Source organism: Chrysochloris asiatica, unplaced genomic scaffold (genome assembly GCF_000296735.1).
Source record: "Chrysochloris asiatica unplaced genomic scaffold, ChrAsi1.0 scaffold00078, whole genome shotgun sequence".
NCBI lineage: Eukaryota > Metazoa > Chordata > Mammalia > Afrosoricida > Chrysochloridae > Chrysochloris > Chrysochloris asiatica.
In genome coordinates this window covers 528,803-545,643 of record NW_006408596.1, presented here as the reverse complement: position 1 = coordinate 545,643, position 16,841 = coordinate 528,803, and the positions used below count along the sequence as shown (strand labels likewise).

At 56.3% G+C, this 16,841-nt stretch overlaps 1 protein-coding gene across 3 annotated transcripts in view; it reads right to left on the bottom strand.

Annotated features, from left to right (window-relative positions):
• The window catches only part of NCOR2 (nuclear receptor corepressor 2), a 113,535-nt gene that overhangs the window by 41,586 nt on the left and 55,108 nt on the right, over positions 1 to 16,841 (bottom strand). For all 3 annotated transcript variants that reach the window (XM_006865361.1, XM_006865362.1, XM_006865363.1), the window contains exons 14-17: positions 16,230 to 16,372; positions 14,991 to 15,163; positions 12,885 to 12,947; positions 2,926 to 3,068 (exon numbers count right to left, since the gene is read on the bottom strand). In XM_006865361.1, coding sequence (XP_006865423.1) covers positions 2,926 to 3,068; positions 12,885 to 12,947; positions 14,991 to 15,163; positions 16,230 to 16,372 — 522 coding nt within the window. The remainder of the gene's footprint in view (positions 1 to 2,925; positions 3,069 to 12,884; positions 12,948 to 14,990; positions 15,164 to 16,229; positions 16,373 to 16,841) is intronic.

The following is a 16,841-nucleotide window of genomic DNA, read 5'->3' as shown; positions in this document are numbered from 1 at the left end:
GGTCAACTGTGTGTGCAGAGGTGTACGGACGTGCATTGTCAGGTAAGATCACAACACCCTTGGAGAGCAGTCCTCGGTGTTTAATCCGAAGCTTAGGCTTCAGCTCTTTAGTTAGCACTGTTATAAGCACTATAGACTGTTGACCCTTTTTCCTGATAGTGTTCCATACTGGCCCTTGAGAATCCCAGAAAACTGTATGCATCAATTTTCCAGCTGATGGTTGACTTTTGAACTTTTTTGAGTTGATGAATAAGGATGTTTCCATTCCATACTCTACTATTTATTCTCAGGCTCGTAGTGATGAATCCATGTCTGGTCACCAGTAACTATTTTTTTTTTTAAAGAAACTTACCTTCCTTTAAGTATTGGTCCAAATTTTGTTTGCAGATGTTCAAACACTCCTGTTCACGGTCTCCCCTGAGTTGTTTTGGTATCCATCTTGCACAAACTTTTGAAAACCCAAGTCTGTCATGGGTTATTTCCTAGGCAGAGGCACGGCTCATTTACAAATGGTTTTCCACATAATCCACGGTCACTCGTCTATTTGACAGAATCATTTCATGTGCACGCTCAATGTTGTCCTCAGCCGTGGATGGGTGTCTTAATATAACCGAAGGGTGCCTAACTTCCGACTCGCCCTCCTAGTAGCAGCGTTATTATTATTAGATCGAGTAGGAGTAATAGCTGTGGTAACAGCAGCAGACACGGGGGGTTGTGGAGGGAGAGGCGAACAAACAGGAGAGAAAGTCCTAAATGGAGGAGTCAAACTGCAGTAGGAGTGAGGGCCATAGGAACAAGCCGGAGCTGAAATCGTTGCAGTGACAACAGTACTCATTGTCGTCGAAGGTGGAGAAGGAATCGTGACGCCATGGAGCCAGGTCCAACGCTCAGCGACCTGTATAGGGTTTCTGAGGAGCAGCGGGGGGGGGGTCTGTGGTTAGTAGTCCAGTGCTTATCCTACAGGACGTAGTAGTAGTAAGAAATACAGCAGGAATAACTCAGAGGATGTGACAATAAGTCTTGCTACACTAGTCGCAGTAACAGCAGAAGCGATACTGGGTCTAGCGGTAGGTGGTGGTGCTTGTGTGCGGCTGAGTCGGATTGTACTCTTGGTGCCACGGTCTAGGGTTTCTGAGGCTGTAAATCTTTACGGAAGCAGAAAGCCTCTATGCTACCAGAGAAGGGAAGAGTAATACGGTCGTGGTAACAGATGCAGGGGCTCCGGCTGTTGCTCTAACAGTAGTCGTTGGAGGTAGGAGACTTAGTAACAGATTCTAACAGCAGTCCCGACCCTAGCAGGTCAAGGCAGGACTCTTAGGAACAGATACAGTGGCTGCTGCAGTAACAGCAGTAGAGATGGAGGTAGGAGTCTAGGTAACGGATACACACAGTGTTTGCTACTCTAACAGCAGTAGTAACAACCATAGTTGGAAGCAGGACTCTTAGTAACAGATAGATACAGAGGCTGCTGAGGAGGAGACTTAGTAACAGACAGAGTGGCAGCTGCTGTTCCGGCAGTGAGCACAGCAGCAGTTAGGGAGGTAAGAATCTACGTAACAGACGCAGTAGCTGCTGCCCTAACAGCGGTAGCAAAGGCAGTAGTAACAGCTACAGGAACCGCAGCAGCAGTTACGGAGGCAGGAGTCTTAGATGCAGTAACAGACGCGGCAATAGCTGTGGTGGTGGTGACCGGCGGCGGCAATAACAAAAGAGTATGGAGAGCCAGTCTACCCCATGACCTTCTCAGTCAGGCTCCTGAGAACTGCAGTGAGTGACGGGAGTTCTCCACTTTACAGACGAGGAGACAGAGACGGGAGCGAGGCCACTACCCTGAGGACCACTCTCGCCCTGAGCCTTACTGGGTCTCTCCCCCAGACACTGGGGACACAGTAGGTGGCTGAGGCGGCCTGGGCTATTGGGGCTGGTTCCATCCAGGTTGGGAGCCTGGCCCCTCCACAGAGGAAGAGGGGAAGGGAGAAGGAAGAAGACCCCTGGTCAGGGGAAATGCTCAGCCCAGCACCAGTCCCGCACCACCCCAGGAATGCTCAGCCCCTACCCGTGGGCACCCCTACAGACTCCGCCCACAGCTATGGGGGGCAGGATCAAGATGGAGCTCCAGCTCTGACAGACTTCAGGAAGCAGCAGGCCTTCTGTGAACAGCAGAGGGGGCAGCATGACTGGAGTGATGGGGATGGGGTGGGAAACTAAGCCAAAGCTGCTAAGACAACAGGGAGACGGCAGAGTGTGGAGGGCGCCCCATCCACAGACACAACTTGGTGTCTACAAGAAACGCAGCCTCCCTCACCCCCAGCCCAGTGTGGAGAGCAAGTCCCTGAGGATCTCTGAAAGAGCACCCACACCTGGCTAAGCCTCAGTTTCTCCACCTGTAAACTGGCAACTCCACCCACATGTCAACATAAATGCACAAGAATGACAGAAAAGGCAGGCGAGTCATACCCCCACCCACCCAACCACCACCAAAGGGTCAGAGTTACCAGGCACGTCTACTTCTCAGAGGCCACCTGCACACTCGACGTGAGCCCTCCCCACAGTGGTCCCAAAGCTATAAGGAAGGTCATGGAGAATGGAGGGGAAGAGGAGACAGGAGCCCATGGCCCATCTGCCTCCGGCCCTCATTCTAACCTGCTGACAAGTGGGATCCGGCTCAGTCCATGCCGGCTCCGAGGCTCCTTCCCCAGGCCCCAGGTGAGCTCTGAGGCCACCTCCGTGCCCATAGTGGGGGTGGGTACTAAGATGGGAAAGCAGAAGTCACCTCTGAAAGGCAGAGGAGGGGTGTCCCTACCCACCGTGCCCAGCAGACCGTAACTAGTGCACAGTGCTGACCAGACCCCCAGGAGACTGTGGAGCAGCCTGCAGGGCCCGGGCGTCCCTGGACAGCCCCCCACCCCCCCCTTCGACACTTACCATCTTCAGCTTGTGTTGCTGCAGGATGTCATCCAGGTTCTGCCTCTTCTTGTAGTTAAAGTAGAAGTTCTTACACTGGGATACTGTCTTGGAGCCCACCATGCGAGCAATGGCCGACCAGTTCCGGCCGTGCTCCAGCAGACCTGGGGATGCGGATGGGAGCAGTGAGGGTAGCTGCACGGCCCCCTGAGGAGACCAGAGCACTGGACACATGCCCAAAAGGGGCCTCCGTGCAGCAGGGCTTTTACTCCTCTGCCTTCGAGGCTGAGATGTGTGGGGACCGCCTGGGCTTAGGGAACACTGGAGACCTAGGTCCAGGCCTCTGGCTGGCCCGGGGGCTGGGCGGGTGCTTGCAGCTGCAGAAGAGGCCTCAGGAGACTAGGCTGTTTTCCGGCTGAGAAAGGAAGGAGACTGATGGGGGAGGGGGATCGGGTGTGCTGGGACCATGTGCCTGAGTCCAGGTTAAAAGGGACCCACCCACCCAGACTCACCAGGCTAGTCAGTGCAGGATGACTCAGGGGCCGGGGGGTCAGCCTATCCCTGAAATGTCCCATTTCCCAAGGTCTTCTGACCCTCTGACAGACCTTCTAACATGAGGAGAAACCATGAAGGGTCCACCGTCCTAGACCAAAAAAAGTACCCTCCTCCATGGTAGCATAGTGGTTATGAATCGGGCTACAAACTCAGGGTCAGCAGTTCGAAACTACCAGCCGTTCCACAGGAGAAAGACGAGGCTTTCTGCTCCCATCAATATTTACATCCTCGGAAACCCTGTACAGGGTCATTACGAGTCGGAACCGACTCCACCGCACATAACAACAACAACAACATCCCCATTAGCCTATGCTAGACCTGCGTTCCCCACCCACCCCCCAGCTCGGATTTTCAAAGCCGAAAAGCAACCCTCTGAAAAGGGTCTCAGCCCATCTGCTCACGGAGGTCTAGGAGTGCACACACAAGTACACACACGTGCATACTCACACAGGCATATGGAGACAAGCATACTCACACATACAGCCTCATACGCACGCACACACACAGGATGTCTCCCCAGCACCATGACCTTGTCTGGCCCCATGTGTCCGAGCAAGTACGCTGAGGGCAGGGGAACACGGAGGGTGGGAGCAACCCCAGACTCAGGATTTGCTGGGCAGATTTCCTGAGAGGAAGTTTTAGAAGGTTTTTTGTCTAATCAGATTAGGTGCGACACAGGACAGACATTTTACAGGCAGGGAGGGGGCCTGAGAGGCAGCAGTTCGTGTTTTGGCATTTTCATTCATTCATTCATTTGGTACATCTGTCCGTCCGTCCGTCCATTCATTCTTTCACCCACCCCATCCACCCATTCATACATCTGCTGGCAGCTCGTTGTATACAAGGCTCTGAACAAAAACAACAGCACAAACACTCACAAGCCACGTCATACCAAGTGATACGGAGTTTTCAAAGCCCCTTTAAAGATTCAATTCCATTTTATCCTTGCAGCCCAGCCTGTGAATTCTCCCCTCTCTAAGATGGGGAAACCGAGGCTGAGATGGTCCCAGCAACACAGCAGTGAGGGGACCAGAAGGTGGGTGCCCACTTGCTTGCCCTACGCCGTATCAGGTGGGCCACTAGGACCACCTGCTTATCTGTGGAGCCCAGGGCCACGTGGCTCAGTGGCCAGCTCCTCAGGGCTCCTCAAGGACAGGCAAGGAAGGGGAGGGACCTCCGCGGTGAGCTAGCCGAGTGTAACCCGGCCCCCGACCTTTCCCTCCGCATAGCCGCATCAGCAGCAGCTGCCACCACCTCGGAGGACAGGACGCGCGTTTATTTATATTTCCCCGGCTGGGCACAGGCACAGATCCCAGGGCGGGAGGGGAGAGGGGGGCATTCTCCCATCTGGGGTGGCCTGCCCCAGGGGAGAGCGACATTTCCAAACTACATAAACAAATAAGGAAGTGGTTCTGAGTGGAGTGGAGGAGAGCTCATTAACTCCCCTGTAGGAGCAGCTGTATTTACGGGTGGGGGTCACCCAGCCCTTCCTCAAAGTGTGGTGCTGTAGAGAGGGCTCAGGGCTGAGGAGTTGGGCACTGGTCCTGAACGGCTCCAGGTGCCAGGCCACCCCCTCCCTCTGCCTTGGGAGCCTGTTTCCCCAAGTACTGAAAGGGCTGGGGTGGGTGATAGCAGGTTTCCCCCTGGGTCCTGTACTAGGGATCCCATTCTAGGGCCTGAGACAGAGTGGACAGAGCTGGACAAGCCCTGCGACGGTCTCATCTCTTCCACCCCAGCCACTGGAAGGATGCCCCAACCACAAAAGCCTCACAACCCACAAATACACACCGCACCTAAAAATCCGGAAACACACCACGCCACTAGGCTGTGGCCCCCTCCTCCCAGGAGAACTGCCAAGGGTGGGGGGTGGAGAAGAACAGGAGAAGCCTGGGGCCGTCTGGGGGGAGGGGGGGCACTGCCCCCACAGTCAGGCGCCTATCGCTAGGCACCTCTGGTGCCCCAGCCCCCCACTGCCCTCGGCCCCTGGGGACCCCACACTCACATCCTCTCATCTGCGTCTCCCCCTCGGCCAAGTTTTCCGGAAACATACGGCTGGAGGATGCTCCCGGAACGGCGGGAGGCGCGGGCTGGCGGATCTGCCGGGCGCTGGCGGCGTCTGCGGCTCCGTGGCGGGCGGGGGAGCAGTTCTGAGCGCGCGCGCCCACCCCTGGCGCCGTCTCCTTCGCGGCCGCGTGCACGCGCTGTGCCCTTTCCGGCGGGGGCGGGGGCTAGTGCCCCGGGCGTCCGCTAGCCGCGCCGACTCTCACCAAAGGGTGCTAACCAGGAGCTTGGGCCCTGCCGCCTGGCAGCAGCGCCCACCACAGCAGCGTCCCGGAGCGCTCTTCTGCGCCCAGTGCGCGGCGGCACGAATGTGACCTCCAGACGCGGGCGGGCGGTGGCGGCGGGGAGCGTGGCAGCGGCCCAGGTTCAGAGGGGCGGGCCAAGCCAGCAGCAGTCGCTCCCCCTCCCTCTCTCCCCATCCGTGGCAGCGGCGCGGCGTCAGCAGTGGTAAGAACAGATGAGGGATCCAGAAAAACAGAGCTTCTCCACCCCAGGCAGCCAGGGAGCAAACAGCTCCTCCCGCCTCATTCCTAGCCAGTTCCACCTGCGGTCTGCCCCGCCCCGCCCCCGGCACAGAGCCACAGCCTCCAAGTGGAGGGGAGAGGACACATGGTTCAGTAAGCAACGAAAGAAAGATGAGAGTTCTCTCCCAGTACAAACCAGACCGCCAACCAACTAGGGAACAGAGAAGGGCTTGGGGCCCCCAAAGAGCTCTGCAATGCAGTGTGTTCCCCAACACCCCCCTTCCTTCACCTGCTGCAGCTCCAGGGAGGTTGAAAGTTAACTCAGGTGAACTTTGGAGTTAGATTCAGGTCACGACCGATTTTCCCCACTTGGGGTCACTGACCTGCTTGTCCCCTTAACCCTTGGCCAATCCATCCTGACCGCAGAGGCCCAGGGAACTACAGGCAAACCCTCAGGCTCAAAGCCCCACGATTGTGCCTCCCAACATTCATCTTCCATCGAGGGGTCTAGAGGCTTCTGCTTGAACCCCAGAGTCATTTTCCTTAGCAAGGGGTGGGACCTGGGGGAACTTTAGGGATGCCCCTTCAGTCTCGTTACTCCCGTTCCAGCTGCTTTAGATGCTGACCGACCCAAAGTTCTTGGGATAAAACCAGAAGGTCTCAGTGCTGAAAGGCCACCTGCCCAAGGGCTCCTCCCCGTCACCCATCAAATACCACATCGGGAGCTTTCCCACAGCTGCTCCAATAAGCCGTGCCAGCTGGAGACCCTCTCATTTCTGTGGCGGTACTGGCCCTGCCCCCTGCCCCTCTTTGTCCAATGCTGTCTCGGTGCCCCCAAGAAACTTGGCACGAAGCATCCACTTACTGCCCTCAAGTGTATTCCAACTAATAAGAACCCCGCAAAACAGAGCAGACCTGCCCTCTAGGGTTCCAAGGGCGGTCATCTTGAAGGAAACAGACTGCCACAGAGTGGTGGGTTTGGTTAGCAGCCAAAAGCTGTTAACTACTGCACCAGACAAGGCTTCAGACCAAACACCTGGAGTCTAGAGGGTCTGCTGAGTATCCCATATGCATCTTGGACACTTCTCTGGCTCCTGGGAAGGGGACCCGCAAAGTAGGTCTCAGCACCCCCTCCCTGGAGAAAAGGTTAGGGTGCCCACTGCTGGCCCAGGAGTGCACCCCACTCATACTCCATGACTGCCTATGAGGGAGGTAGTGGCTTCTGCAAGCACTCTCTGTGGTCTGGTCCCCTGACCCCACTTCTAATTTCTAAGGAAGGAGTTTCATTCTTAAGAGACAGGAGGCTGCAACTAGGAAGTGAAATTGATCAAGACAGGAAGTCAGGCCAGGGGTCTGAGTCACAGACAAGGTTCGAAGAAGGAGGCCAAGGGGCATGGGGGATGGGTTGGGGGAAGTGGGGAGGGGCTTCGCTCAGCTGGGGAGATGGAGATACTGGGAGTAATCTCCCACACAGCTGTCTGCCAGTGCAGGACAACGGTTCTCTTGGGGTGGTGATTCAGCCCCCTCAGCCCAAGTTCACTGGGCCTCAGTGAGGCTCCACCCACAATGTTCAGTCGGGGTCTCTGGTGCTGCCCTAGTCTCTCTCTAGGTTCCCTGAACTTGCACCACCAACCAACTCCCCACCCACGATCAAGATAAACCAAGGGGATGCTTTGCAGGCAGCTGCCCAACATCAGCACCACATTTACAGCTGTATAAGGGAATGTCACACATTACCCTTGCCCTCTGGAGAGCAGGCCCCTCCCTAGCAAACCCACTAGGCTCCCCTGCCCCTGCAGACACAAGCAACCCTGAGGTTCCTCAGACAGTCTTCAGGAAGGGGCAAATCTAAAATCACTCCAGTTTGCAAAACAGCATTTTCTGCTCCAAACGAGCAGAGGAGGGGGAAACCCAGCACGCTTCAGCCTGATTCATCCTACTTCCTTATTCCGGAAACCCCAAGCGCTGGGGGGGTTGGACCGAACCAATGCTGGTCTGGCAGCTTGCTGTGCCTCCAGAGTGCCTGCGGTCTGAGAAACGCATCAGGATATCTACCGACTCCGCAACACCTCATACCTCCCATACCCGCCCGACACAAGTGTTTGTAGATCACAGCTGTAATGATTTACAATTCTATCTGCAAACCATACACACAATGGGAAGGATACATCTCTTCCCAACACAGGGTCAACGCGCACTGAAGCTGGAAAACAAATCCACCATGTACCACCCAACGTTGCCTGGCTTGCCGCTTTGGGAAAATACTACGTTACAGGCGAAATGTCGCTTTTTCCTACAGAGCCGCCGCCCACAGTGACAGCCTGGTGTGACAGAGCCACTTTACAATCCCACTACTTCATCCCTCTGGAAACAGAGGGGTATGTGAGTGTGTACGTACTCTAGCCTCCTGGGTCCCTCCGGAGCATCAAGCAAGAGCATTCACACTAAGTGCCCCACACTGCCAGCAGTTCTGCATATGGCCTCCTCATTACTGTGTCAACAGCCACACCTGCAAGCTTCTATCTGGATTTCCACCTGGGAGCTGACTCTGGTGGGCTGGCAAATGATCTTCAAGGGTGGTGACAAGGCACACGTGCGTCTGGAGCCTGCACCCCGAGTTCATACAGAACCCCGACTCTCTTCCTTATCTAGAGACTGTTCCAGAAGACTGCCCTCTTCAATTTCCCACCAGCATGTGAGAGCAGACCCATCTCCTCCCAGCCTGATTGATGACTCCAGCCAGGAAGTGGCCCCAGCAGGCCCAGAGTCAGCCTGCAAAGCCACCGAGCCCGTCCACAAGCCCTCCTCCTACGGTGGGCAGCTCGGGTTCAACACTTGGGGGCCTCCCACCCTCATCTGAGACTTTTTACCCATGAAAATGATTTCAACCGTCCAGTGTATACAAGCACAGACATTACTGCCCCGTCTTGGGCCACCAGACACAGCAGAAAGCGCTGAAGACGACGAGGCCAACCTGGGCACCTCCAGCCTTTTGGGGTCTTCGTAGGTGCTGTTACCCGGGTCCACTCCTTACTCAGGTTTAGAACACCCCCACTCACCCGTGTTGGTGTACTGCAGCAGAGCAGGGCCTCCAGCCGGGTCAGTACATGAGCAGCCAGGGGAGGGAGGCGCCTACTCCAGCCCAGCGGCCAGCCTGTCCCCCACCCCCACCACAGTGTGGCACCAGGCCGGGGCGGGCAGCCAGCTCTCTGGGACTGCCAGATACATTCCTGGGGGCTGATTGTTTCCAGTTCACACTCCATCCTTACCAGAGTGCACCCCTAAGAAGGGAAGAAGCTGCCTGCCCATGAGGACCGGTTCCACGGGCCCTTCACTGCCCCCTCTCCAGGTTCCAACTATATCCCCTTCCATGTCAGAGCCTGTGCAAGCCCTGAGACAGTTCTGCCCTCTCTCCAGTTACCCCACCTGTATGCCGGTGTGTAAGCTACACCACTGGTGTTTCAGGTGCCAGCAGGGTCACCCACGATGGACAGGCTTCAGTGAAGCTTCCAGACTAAGTTAGACTAGGAAAAAGGAACAGGGGACCCATTTCTGAGGGATTAGCCACGGACACTCAAAATACGACACAGTGACCGTAACAATGGGCTCAAACAAAGGAGCCATTGTGAGGATGGGACAGGACCAGACACTGTTCTGTTCTGTTGTGCAGAGGGTCGCTATGAGCCGGAACCAACTCCACGGTACCGCACAACAAGGCCAGGTTAACACTAGCAGCCTGCCGGGTGTCCGGCCCCCCGTTGACGCCTTTGTGTGCTTGACCTCACTCAGGCACCATGGTCACAGCCTCCTCCCGACTCTGCCCCCAGAGAACCTGGGTTCCCATGCCACCTCCACTCTGTCTCTGTAATGGCTGTGTGACCTCCTGTGTACATGAAGCCAGCACCTGCCTCTGCCTGGTGGGGAGGAAGTAACTTAGCTCAGGCATCCGTGGAGTCTGGCACCCTGCCAGTATTCAATATGCTGCTTCCTGCAAGTCCTCATCAATCCCTGCTCTGGATGTCAGCCCAAGGGTATGTCCTGGGGAAGCCTGCCTTGACCAGGTGGTCCCCTGGCCCCTTGCCTGGCCTGCAGATAAGGGCCACACACCACACCACACTCCCTACCCCTACAAAAGAGGCTGAAGCAGGGACTCAAACCCAGAAGAACCCAAGACGGAGCCTGTCCTGTTTGTATCTACACAGTGACAGAGAGCTCAGTACCTACAAACATCACCGCTGAAGTCAGTCCTGCTTGTGTCTACACAGTCATGGGGAGCTCATTACCTCGACATCACCACAGAAGTTCCTCCTGTTGTATCTACACCGTGACAGGAAGCTCAGTACCTATGATGTCACCGCTGAAGTCTGCCTGTCCTGTTTGTGTCTACACAGTGACGGGGAGCTCAGTACCTACAGCATCATCACAGAAGTCAGTCCTGTTTGTGTCTACACAGTGACGGGGAGCTCAGTACCTACAGTGTCGCCACTGAAGGTCCTCCTGTTGTATCTACACAGTGACAGGGAGCTCAGGACCCACATCACTGCTTCTCCTCAGCTTCCTGTCCTCTGACCTCCATAAAGTGGGGTATGTTCTAACCCCACTGAACAGCAGAGATGACAGAAGTCACAGAGTGTGTTCTTCCCGACACCTGGCAGTGTCCTTCCTAGAGGCTCCGGGGTAACCTGCTGCTCTTCCCTGGCCCCTGAGCACACAGGATGAGGCACGAGCCACTGCATGAGATGAGGTTCTCCAGTATCTCTCCAGTGGGGAGGTTTGGGCAGGGGGCTCTGGAACCCTCCTAGACTCCCTACCCCTCCCGCTGTGGAGACTGAGTTTCTGGGAGCTGCCACCTGGAGCACCCAACCATTAACAGTCGCCCTCTGTGGCAATGCCCAGATTGCTTACATGCTCAGCACACAATCAGACTTGTCCCCGAGACCACAGGGCCTGCTCTGTGTACCTCGTGGTGGGGCGGCGTTAAGTGACAAGGCCCAGGCTAGCTCACTGCTGGGTAGAGTACAGGGCCCAACTTAGAGCAGTGGTGAGTCATGGCCCTCTGACCCCATCTCTGGGGGTCAGGGTGGGAGTATAGACACAATGTCTTACTGCCCAGGCACCAGGGCTGCTGGCATTGCCACCTCCACCCAGGCAATGCCACCGACAACCCCCCACCCCCAGCCCAGGCTCCAACAGGTGGATAAGAAACTCGTGCAATTCTACAGGAATGTTTGCCCGCAGTACTACCTGCCACAGCTGAAAGGTGGAGACCACCCAACCAAGAACCAAACTAGGACCTGTGCATCCAGGCAGAATGAGAGGTGACGTCCTGATACCATGACACCCCTGAACCTTTACACCTGAACGCTAAAGGGAGACATCACACAATCGTCGTTTTAAGAAAGGTCCAGAACAGGCCAATGCATGGTAGCAGGAGGCGGCTGCATCCTTGCCAGGAGCAGAGGGAAAGCTACTCGCGGGCCCAGGTTTCTTTTTGGGGTGATGCGGATGCTCTGGAACATAAAGGCTACACAAATGGTGACGGCTACACTGAAACGGACTGTATGCTGTACAGTGACCTACACACAGTAAGTTTTATCTCATACAAGGGACTTCCAAGAGTTCATGGACAAATGGAATGAAAAGATAATGGAATTTTCCACAAACTTTTTTTGAAGCCTTCCTGTATATATTTTTCCAAAGTGAAATGGGAACGAGGACCTTGTGCAATTTCAATAAAACCTGCCATTCCACACGAAGAAATGGACATGAAGAGACAGAGAAAGTCATGGTCCACTGCCCCTGCGGCCGACAGCTGGGAGAACATCTGTGGGTGCCTCACTATCACAACAGAGCCCCCACACAAGACCAATGCTTCCTCACCCTGCCTACATGGGAAGAGTGGTCCCCGCCTTCCTGGGTCACTCCTGCTTCTGGGTCAGTTTCTGAAGTCCACGCTGGGACTCACAGCCCACACCCAGGGTGGAGGTGGGCATGGGGCCCAAGTCACCCCTTAGTCCATGCCGCAGGACTGTTCTCAGACCTGCTACCTGCGTCCTCGGCTCTACGAAGGCCCTTTGTTCCCTCGAGTCACGACCTAGGGCTCAGGCAGAAATGTGCCCACGTGTTCGAGGGCAGCCCCAGGTCCTCACCCAGGGCAGGGAGCAGGGACGTGACGCGCCTATCAGAACAAGTCAACAAGGATGAGCTGGGAAGTGAATCGGCGGAGAACTCTTGTGCCTGTCAGTAGCGTGAGACTGGGCTGGGTGTCTCCTGGAGAGGAAGGAGGACTGATGACCAGGCACCATCCCGTGATCCCAATTCCCCACAGCATGCAGACACCCCGCACTTCACGGGTGGGAAGCGGAAGACAACATCCCCCTCTGGCTCCGGTGGCCACATGTAACCCCAAGGATCAGGGGCTGCCTCTTGACACAGGAGGCCTGACAGTTAATGGGCTCAACTCCTGCGGCCTCCACCCAACAGCATCCAGGATGGCCCAACGTCCCTGGACCACACAGACCTTACCATCCACACAGACACCTTCAAACATAATGTGGGTTCCCGGAATCCCATTCTAGAACATTCCAGCTCATGATGGAAGGGCCTTGAGACTTCTGTCTGCTTTCTGGGAACTGGAGGCCCTAGCCAGTCTCTCTGAGCCTGTGACCCCTCAATGGGTCACAGCTATACAAGCCCCCGGCAGCACCCTGCCTGCAGCTCTGGCTGTGTCCACAGCCACATTTTACTAGAGCTCATAGATTGGCCCCGAGGAGCTCCCAGTGGGGTCAGCCGGGGACACACTCTGGAGCCTGACGCAGCAGCCAGCAGAGGCCCAGTTCATGGAAGGAGTGGCCACACCTCAGCCGGGCGTGCTCCATCCGGAAGGCACAGGGCACTCACCTTTCTTGGCAGTCTCCATCTCCTCCTCAGTCCAGCGGGAGCTCTCGTTCAGTTCCATGGAGGCTGGAAGGAAGACAGAGGTGGGTTGGCAGTGGTCCTCAGGCGGGTGTGCAATCTACTGCCCCCACAGGGGATTCTCCCTGAGTCAAGAGGGGCTGTAAGGAGCTCACTCCCATCTCCTTGGGTGACAGGCATTGAACCTACGGGATGGTCCTATTTCCCAATGCTCTTGCTTTAGCCCTTAAACCACACTGGGAACTGGGGAGTCTGCAATCACCCCATTCTACAGATGGGCAGCTGAAAGTCTTGACTGGGGATGCGAAGCAGGGGTCCAGGTGGCTAGAACAGGCTCTGCTGGGGCCGTCCTGTACAAAGGAGGATGTGATTACAGGGCTCACCCACTAGGGGCCAGTAGCACCCCTCCCTGCTGGGATAACCAGAGTAGCCCTGTTGTTATATGCCAGCGATTTGGTTCCGACTCATAGGGACTCTGTATAGGGTCTCCAAGGAGCAGCTGGAGGGTTTGATCTGCCGACATGGTGGTTTGCAGTCCAGAATGTCCCTGTTGTTGTTAAGTGCTGTCGAGTCGGTTCTGACCCATAGAGATCCTGTATAGGGTTTCTGAAGAGCAGCTGGTGAGCTTGAACCACCGACCTTGCAGTTCAAATGGCTTTGCAGTCTGGCGCATTAACACACAGCGTCACAGCAGAAGGTCCCTAGATGACCCCAATGTCCCCCGGTGGGGCAGAACCACCTTGGTGGGAACCACTGCTCTGGAGGGCAGTTATTCCACTCTCCCCAAAGTCTCCATGCTGGGGAGACCAAGCTGGGGGTTCCTGAGTCACCCACACGGAGTCAGAGCCTCTCCAGAGATTCCCTCTCTGCCCTGCCTTTCTGGGGACCTCAGACCAGGAGGGAGGTGGGGACAGGGGGACACTCACTGCTGACCTGTAACAGCATGCACATTCCAGAGCCCACTAGTGAGTGGGGAAGACCCTGGCAGGACGGGAGGTGACTCAGGGGCTAGAGACAGAAGAGGGGAGGTGGTCTCACCATCACTGGGGGCTCAGCTACCCCTAGAGGCCTCTGATTGTCCCCTCCTTCCCTTGGGACTCCCAGGGGGAGGCCTCGCTGGGGGAGGGGGCTACTGGAACAACCACTCTCAGGGTCTGGCACTGTGTTATCCACTGTAGCACTTGGAGAACAGGGAAGAAGGTCCCCCGAAGGCCAAAGCCTCTGCCAAGACCTTCAGGCACTTCAGCACCAAACATTTCAGAGGCTGGTTGGGATTTGTGGCCACAAGGCCAGGTTGGAATCTGACTGAGTCTGAGCCTCCAGGGAGGCCAAGCTCCACTGCAGGCCTCACACGGCCCATGTATGCATCTATGACATGGGTAGGAGGAGGACACAGACCCCAGAGGGGTGCAGGGGGGTGAAGCAGCACCCTGTCAGCCCCCACCCCAGCCTCAGCGGAGCACACAGGGGCCAAGATGGGATCCACACAGAGGACAGATACACATCGGCTGCCCCCTGGTGGCCAAACCAAAGAACTACGACTCAATCTCCACAGTTTGCTTAAGCGTCAGTTCTGAATCTAAGGAGCAGCATGGTGGGTTTGAACTGCTGCCCTTAAGGTGAGCAGTCCAGTTCTTATCTTGCAATGCCACATCAGGTGGTGCTAACTGTACAATCATTCCATTGCTAAGTCAAAGACTGGCAGTTCGAATCTGCCCAGAGACACTTAAGAACAATCTGGCAACCTGCTTCTGAGCACTCATCTGCTGAACAGCCTACGAAGAGCAATGCTGACGCACTGGAGTCATCGTGGACCTGAGAGGACTGCTGGCCAGCAGCTTCTGAGGCTCAGAGCACATGGACATGGACCATCTGGCTGAGCAGAGGGAGAAACTGAGGCCCAAACAGCTCCCAGGGCCGCGGTCAGGGTGGTTACGGGGTTACAGCCCTCTTAGAACAGGAGATGGCTGAGGACTGCAGCTACCAGAACTTTCTATCACCTGTAGAAGATTCACCGCCACTGAACAATATGGCCAGTGGGGGTCTGGGAGGTTAAGGCAGACTGAACGTGTACCTCAGAGCCCAACTTACCCAGCTCGGCGCTCTGCTGTGTGCTGACGGCCTCTTCACTGTTCACCTCATTGGCCATGGAGCGCGTGATACGGCCTTTGCGTCTCCCCTGACTGTTGGCGGTTTTGCGGCCTTTGGAGGCCACCACCTCCTTCTCGTCATTGTCCTCGCCAGAGGTGTCGTCCGTCTTCTCCCTGGGAGACAAAGGGGGGGGGGGGGGCTACGAAGGCAAGAAGTGAATGGCTTACAAGCTTTCAAGAGGGAGCCTAGATCCAGAGGGGGGGGGGGGGCAGGCGCTCCCTGAGCCAGAACGCCAGGCTGCCAGCTGTGACCAGCTGCTAGAGCCGGGGAGGGAAGTGGGGACACACGCGGGCTGACAGCATATCGTTGATGGCTTAATTTGCCAAATGAGAGTATTCGGACAAGTGGATCCTGAGTGGCTGTGCTATTCATCACTGGGGACACTGGACACTTTCCCATGAGGCTACTGTATTTACCCAACAGGGTGGGGGCCATTTTACATTCCAAGCTGCTATCTGTACCTACTTTAGAGTTCTGATGCACTGGGGAGTATAGGCTGGTGACAATCCTCAAGGCAACTTTATTCCCCAGAGAGGAGGCACAGACAACTAAGGTTGGAGGTTCAAGTCCACCAGAGGCACCGAGGTAAGTGGCAAGACGTTTGCTTTAGGGATTATCAAGGCCCAGTGGGCCCTGAGGAAGGCCAAGGGGAGATCTACTGCTGGAGGCTGAGTCAAGGTGTGGGGGTCTACATGCCCAGGGGATTCTGCAGATGGTGGCGTGGGAGAGTTTTCTATGGGGCCACCAGACTGACTGCCCTGGCTCCCTGTTCATCTTCAGGCAGACGGGGTGACAGAGACACCCCGCCTCCCCGGCAGTGTGCCTCCGTGCAGGCTATCAGGCCCGTGACTCTGACAGTGAAGAGGTGAGGGCAGGCCTGGCTCCTCCCCGGCATCTCTGGAGCTCCAGCCACCGGGGAGCACAGAGCTCCAAAGTCACTGTCAGGATTGATGGACTCAGAAGAGGAGCTCCAGTGAGCCATCAGCCAGCCTCTGCCGTCTCCAGAGGATGGAGAGGGAGGGGGTAGCAGGCAGCAGATGAGGCCTGAGAATTCCCTTCATGGCAGGCGATGTGGGGGAAATCACACAACTGGACTAAGAGTGACCCCCACCCCCCAGTGGCTGCAGGTTGGGACTGAGGAGAGAGCGACCTGGGGCAGCGCCGGCCCCCCCTGCCTACTTGACAAGCTCGTCCTTGTCGTCTGCGTCAGGCTTGTCCTCCTCCTTCTCTGCCTCCTTCTCTGCCTCCTTCTCCTCCTGGTTGCTCCGGGGCATTTGCTGCTGCTGCTGCTGCTGTTGTTGTTGTTGTTGTTGTTGTTGTTGCTGTGACCACCGGAGGGGGGGCAGGGAGAGGAAGGGGATGTGAGCAGGTGCGGCCCGGCCAGCTCTAGACATGGCCTGAGTCTCTGGGGTACGGGGGAGCAGGAGCCGGGCCTAGCTGCCAAGAGCTAGGGACTGAGGCCCACAGGGGTTTGGAGTGGCCACGTTAGGGGCTGAGACTTCCTGTGTTCTGCTTTCTTCCCTCTGTAAGCAGGGACGTACGGCCTGCCTACAGTACAGTGAAGAATCAGTGAGTAAGAAGACAGACTATGGCTGAAAAACACAAAATTTTTAAATGGTGTCCTGTGTGGAGGGGAGAGGGAGGGCTGGAGATACCGCAAGCCCCGGCCTGCCTGTCCCAGTAAAGCTCAAGACACCTCTCCTAGCATCAGTCTCCAGATCCATAAAATGGGGAGATGAGGGATGACCCCAATTTCCTAGCATTGTTGTTATGACAACGGTCAGGGTCAGA